This window comes from Somniosus microcephalus, chromosome 13 (genome assembly GCF_052327205.1).
Source record: "Somniosus microcephalus isolate GS21.2 chromosome 13, FLI_Smic_1.0, whole genome shotgun sequence".
NCBI classification, from domain to species: Eukaryota; Metazoa; Chordata; class Chondrichthyes; order Squaliformes; family Somniosidae; genus Somniosus; species Somniosus microcephalus.
In genome coordinates, this window is record NC_140999.1 from 154,781,812 (window position 1) to 154,787,811 (window position 6,000).

The 6,000-nt window shown below is 44.1% G+C and overlaps 1 protein-coding gene across 1 annotated transcript in view; it reads right to left on the reverse strand.

Moving 5' to 3' along the window:
- Positions 1-3,176, reverse strand: part of prex1 (phosphatidylinositol-3,4,5-trisphosphate-dependent Rac exchange factor 1) — a 242,446-nt gene extending 239,270 nt beyond the window's left edge. The window contains exon 1 of the mRNA XM_086005396.1: positions 2,552-3,176. Coding sequence (XP_085861522.1) covers positions 2,552-2,692 — 141 coding nt within the window. The 5' untranslated portion in view covers positions 2,693-3,176. The remainder of the gene's footprint in view (positions 1-2,551) is intronic.
- Positions 3,177-6,000: the final 2,824 nt, after the last annotated feature.

The following is a 6,000-nucleotide window of genomic DNA, read 5'->3' on the forward strand; positions in this document are numbered from 1 at the left end:
TGGTTCCACCAATTTAACATGTAGAGCAGCAACTGCTCATCTCTGCAACCCAGTCATAGTACACATCCAACCCTGGAGATAGAAGCAAATCATTTTAGAACCAGCCTCTAAGTAACATCTTCCAGCAGCTCTTGTGCCAAAACTTAGAATTTCCTCATCAGCTGTATGACAGTTGTGCCTTCAGTGTGTGTGTGTGGTGCAAAGACTGATGCAAGACAGATTGTGACACAGCCACCTTGATGTTCTAGGTATCCACATACAATGCTAGGTACTAGGCTACTTGTACCCAACTGCTTAATGCAGATTCTTGTACAAGAAGTTTTGGCAAAGTGATGTGTCCGCTGTGAGGGTAACTCCCCCTCTAAGGTGCTAAGTGACAGTCTCAGAAAGGCCAGAATCCCCTCTCGCTGCAACAACGTGCCCTTTGTAAACCAGAAATTTACCTCACAGTTTGGTCTTAGCACATGTGCCACATGGAACCCTTTGATTGCATACCTTCAACTTCTAAAATATTAAAGGACAACTATTTGGACTCACCTTATATACATCACAAGCTGAACCTGCACTAGGACTTTGTGGTTACTAAAAAATGACAGAAAACCTAGAAGCACCTTAGATCGCTCATCAGTGAAGTCACAAAGAACTCCCTCTGAGCTGATGTCAGCAACCACCAGAACCTCAGGTATTGATGCATTAACAATTGGGGCAGATGCCCCTTGTATCTTTCAGTCGATACCTTCAGGATTCCCATGTGGACAGGTGAAAAGCCAAACTACGGACAGCATTTGGGTGCACTCAGCACCATACCCCACCATTAAGTCCACTGTTCAGGATGGTCAGTAGAGTATACCTGATCCCCAGCTAAGTCCACCAACAACACAATACCTGTAACAACAAAAAACACACTGCAGTTCCTGCAGAAATACCTGGAATGGGCACTTCGAAGATATCATTGAAGACAACATCAAACAAAGAGCAAAACTAGCCAATCTGGCTTCATTGAGAATAGTTTCAGCGAGACTTCTATCTACATTTATACAAGTGTCTTAGAGCAGGAGTAAACACCTCAAAATCGACAATTCAGCTACCTACTCCTACAAATCCTGTGCATCAACTTGTGCATCCTGGGCAACTCCAAAGTAAGTTGGAAGTTCCCAACATTCATCTCAAAGATCACGGCCCCCCCCAGCGCCAAGCACCGCACCCCCCCAGCGCCCACCCTAGCGCCCCGCACCCCCCCAGCGCCGCACCCCCCCAGCGCCCAGCACCGCACCGCACCCCCCCCACCCCAGCGCCCAACCCCCCAGCGCCCCCCCACTTAGAGCAGCTTTTAAGAATTTGGCATAAATATCATCCATGCCGGACAGCCAACCATTAGCTGGGCAATGCAGTATTAAATCCACTTCCGCTTAGCAAACGGGGGGGGGGGGAATAGGATAGACAAGAGAGGGGGAAACTCACCAGATGCTCCCTCACATCCACTACTAATCAGATTCTAAATGAAACCTTAACCTAGTTTTAGTTAAATATATATAATCAGTATTGTAGATCTGATATTGGTTGCCCTGTCGGTTTGTTCAGTCAGAGATGCTGCAAATGAAGTCAGGTTGATTTAGGTCCCAAGAGACTGCTGCAGGGGCTGCGGCCAAATGCTCAGATGTTCAATCAGGAAGGACCGAGACTGATTTACAGCGCCTTTCCCCTTAACCTCATTGTGTCTGGAGAGCGCGCATTTAACTTTACACAAACCATATGGCACACCTTGCAGCCCCCAGTACGCCTTATCGGCAACAAACGAACCTTCTAATAGATGTCGCTCTGCCTCAACAGGAAACCACATAACAACAAATAGGCTTAATTATTGCACCAGAAGGATACATAAAACCAATTTCGGAATCACTATCCCACAATAATCGAGTAGAAAAATGTGAGTAGAGTGTGGTTAAAATTGAATTTTTTTTTTTTTAAAGTAGATGATGTTGTATTTCGGTTTTAGTAAAAGCCTTGCTAACAGCATTTGAAACATTAACGTTTCAGGGTCTCCCCCTTAGACTGGGGCTTTTGGTAACTAAACCCCACTTAAAGATGCACACTCATTTTCCGTCTATTATTAATTTTGGTTCCAAGAGGGTCGATTCCTCATTCTGTCCGAGCTCACTGGCTGAATTGGTGCATCGCCGCTGATCTAAAATTAACCGGACTGCAGGAACTTGAAGCGCCACTTCCCCAAGTGCAATTTCGAAGCCCTTTTTAACAAAGTATCCTAACAGTTATGTTGGCCCCAGCAGCGCGTACATCGGCCTCAAAAGAAAGCTCGACTCTTGACACGGAGTTTCAAATGACACCGATTGCAGCAACCTAAGAGTTAATAGGTTAGTAATTGAAAGGGAATCACAAAGCCTTACCATCTGAAATTAAGCTGGGGCGAACATTATGTTGGTACGCCCACTGGGGTATCATATATTAACCTTGATTTACTGATTTCACACCCAATGAAGGGAGAGAACTACACAGAGACTTTAGAACAGCGGGATCCAAAAAAAAAACTTACAGACTTTAGAAATTTCAAGGACCCCACGTAATCCCTCTCCGTTTTTAAAATCTCATTCATAACACAAACTCGTAAACGAAGCTGCCGGTCCGTGTCCTTTCCACTCTCCACTCCATTTTCTTGGTGACTTTCTTCATCCATGTTCCTGCGCTATTAGAAGTAAACAAGACTGTTCAAAAGAAAAAGAAAACGAGAATGCAGATTTCTACCGCTCTACAACTGGCGGCTTCTTTAAAAAACTTCGGAATCAGTTTGGTTCCGATCCACTCTCATTTTGTAATTCGGTTTTGACCATATGGAAAGGACTTGGCTGATTGAGCTGGACTATTCAGTTCTGTTCAATCACACTGCAAGAGATCTGAGGGGAGCAGGGCTCGGGTTTACTGCTCTTTTGAGAAGTCCCAACTGCACTCCGTTAGAAGTCACTTCTCAGCATGAAACTGGTGAGTTATTGCACATTTGTTCTCAAACTTCCGCCGAACTTACTTCAACTGGCGGAAGAAAGCCAAAAAAACAAGCACCATAACACAACCCCAGAGAGAGAATGGGACTGACGGGCTACAAATTGCCGAAATCTGCAGCAAATGCTACCGTCGAGCCGAATTCCGCTTTTTACCAATGAGACAACAGGCACATGCTCAGGAAACCGAGTGAAGGGACCGTCGCCAAAATCGCATATCAAACTCAAGCGGAATCGTGCAATGCAGGGTCCCGAAAGCAACTCCGTTAAAATGAGAACACCCGTTTTTTCAAAATAACAAATTATTTTCTAATTTTGACAGATTCAAAGCAGGAGATTTGCATACCAAGAACAAACGGCTCTGCCGTATTAGGTCAAACTTTTTACCAAGCTGAAAGTGTTCGAAGTACAAAGCTGCCAGTGAAAGGTATGAGTTTGGCTGGTTTAAATAACTAAACTAGCTTTGACAGTACATCTAATGTAAGACAACGTTTTACCAGTTGAAGTTTTATTTTAAAGTTCAAATAATTCTAGAAAAGGGAAATATCTTTCAATGCCTCAGACTCTGAAAATTGTAATGTTAGAGATGGTCCCTTACTTTTAGACTTCACGTTGTCTATAAATCTGCTGCTCTGTTTTGTAACAGCACGATCCTTCTTTGTCAACGAGGAAGTGTGCATTAATATAAAGTGGAGGTTTTTTAATTTTATCAGGGCGTACGTGAAACATAGTGAGAAACACAACTAATTCATATTCGTAAGACTATGTCCCTGTTACTCCAGAGGGCGATCTTTACAGATGCATTTTGTAAACCGATCTCATTGACTGACTTGCCTAAAACCTGTACAATCCTCAGCTGTGAAGAAAACCTCCCATATTGTCAGAAGATGGCGAAAATTGAGAACATTTAAGTAAAAAAGGTTGTTTAACTTCGAACTGCATGGGATTTGGACACAAGTACAAATTGTTCTTTTTTTTCCCTCTGGTGAAGTAACGTGACTGAGACTGATCCGAATGTCACATTGATGAGTTATGAGAAAAGCTTTGAAAAACTTGAGAGTCCAGCCTTGCAAGGAAGCAAATGAGAAGATTCTTAGAGAGATATGTAAAATACTACGCGGAATAACACTATTTCAGTCGAACCATGACTGCAGGAAAAGGGATAAAGGCACAAACTGGTAAAGGGCAAGTTCAAAATTGATGTGAGAAAGCACTTTTCCATCCAAAGAGTAACTGGTACCTGGAGTGATCTTTTGGGTCGGGTCATGGAGGCAAAACTACTGGAGCCATTGCCCAATTTTAAAAAGGCTAGTGTGGTGGCACCAACACGCCGAATGCCACCAGATATTCTCCAAACACCCTCCTAAATTTGAGAGGGTGCCACTGATGAAACATCTGCTGGCTCTGTGCACCAGGTGACCAAAGATGAGCATCTAGGGAAAAGTGCAGCCAAAAATGGAGGACTACTTCAAGCAATGATAAGGGGGCTTCAACCTTGGGCACTGCAAAGCAGCCAGTGCTGTGATGCAGGGACCAGAGGTTCTTTGTAATAATGAGCCAGATGGGCAAAGTGGATTCCCTCGTCTGTATTGAGCTTTGGGATAACCCATTCAGCTTGAGCAACTGCACAATATCATCTGACACTACAACCAACTGAACTACTCAGCTTGGATATTGGAATACAGAGTAGAATTTCTAAATTTGCCGAAGATACCAAACTTGGGGCTGTGGCATACAGTGAGGATCACACCAATCGACTGCAACAAGACATAGAGAGGCTAGCAGAATGGACAGACAAGTGGCAGATGGAATTTAATACAGAGAAGTGTGAGGTGGTGCATTTTGGCAGAAGGAACAGGGAGAGGCAATATACGCTTAATGGCACAGTTTTAAAGAGTGTGCAGGGACAGAGGGACCTGGGAGTTAATGTGCATAGGTCCCTGAAGGTGGCAGGACATATTGAGAGAGTGGTTAACAATGCATATGGGATCTTGGGCTTCATAAATAGAGGTATTGAGTACAAATGTAGAGAAGTTGTGCTGAATGGTTATAAAGCGCTGGTTAGGCCACAACTGGAATATTGTGTCCAGTTCTGGTCACCACACTTTAGGAAGGATGTGAAGGCCCTTGAGAGGGTTCAGAGGAGATTTACCAGAATGGTTCTGGGGATGGGGGATCTTGGCTACAAGGACAGGTTGGTGAAGCTGGATTTGTTTTCATTAGAGCAAAGGAGGTTGAGGGGTGATTAGATAGAGGTGTACAAGATTATGATGGGTTTGAATAGGCTAGATGGGGAAAGGCTGTTCCCACTAGTTGATGGTACAAGGACTAGAGGACACAGATTTAAGGTTTTGGGCAAGAGATACAGGGAGATGTGAGGGAAAATGTTTTACGCAGTGAGTGGTGATGACCTGGAATTCGCTGCCGACAGAAGTGGTGGAAGCGGAGACACTCAATGTTTTCAAGGGGAGGCTGGATAGGCACTTGAGGGAAATAAACTTGCAGGGCTACGGGGATAGAGCGGGGGAGTGGGACTGACCGGATTGCTCTACAGAGAGCAGGCATGGACTCGATAGGCTGAATGGCCTCCTTCTGTGCCGTTATGACTCTATGGTTGGGTGAATGAGTGTTAGAGCACAAAGTCAAGCCATAATGTCTGTTTAACTGATTTAGTACAGGGTATTACCAATCTATAGCTGGAAGTGTGTAAATGGAACATCCATGGTGCATTTATGGTGGATCATTTCTGAACCCAGTGTTAATTTTCCAGGTTCAAACACCATCCACTCAAATGCTTTCAGGCCAGTTAAATTGCACAGTTTGCATCAGTGCTTCTGCTTCAAATCAATGCAAACAGTGTAATGTAATTTGGGTGCCAAGTACCCAGAATCCAAAGTGAAGCGGAGTGAGAAAACCTCCAGGAGATAGTCTTGCATCACTTCAGCTTCATACTGGCTGCAGTCCAACTGTTCAATAATGTTTTGAATCT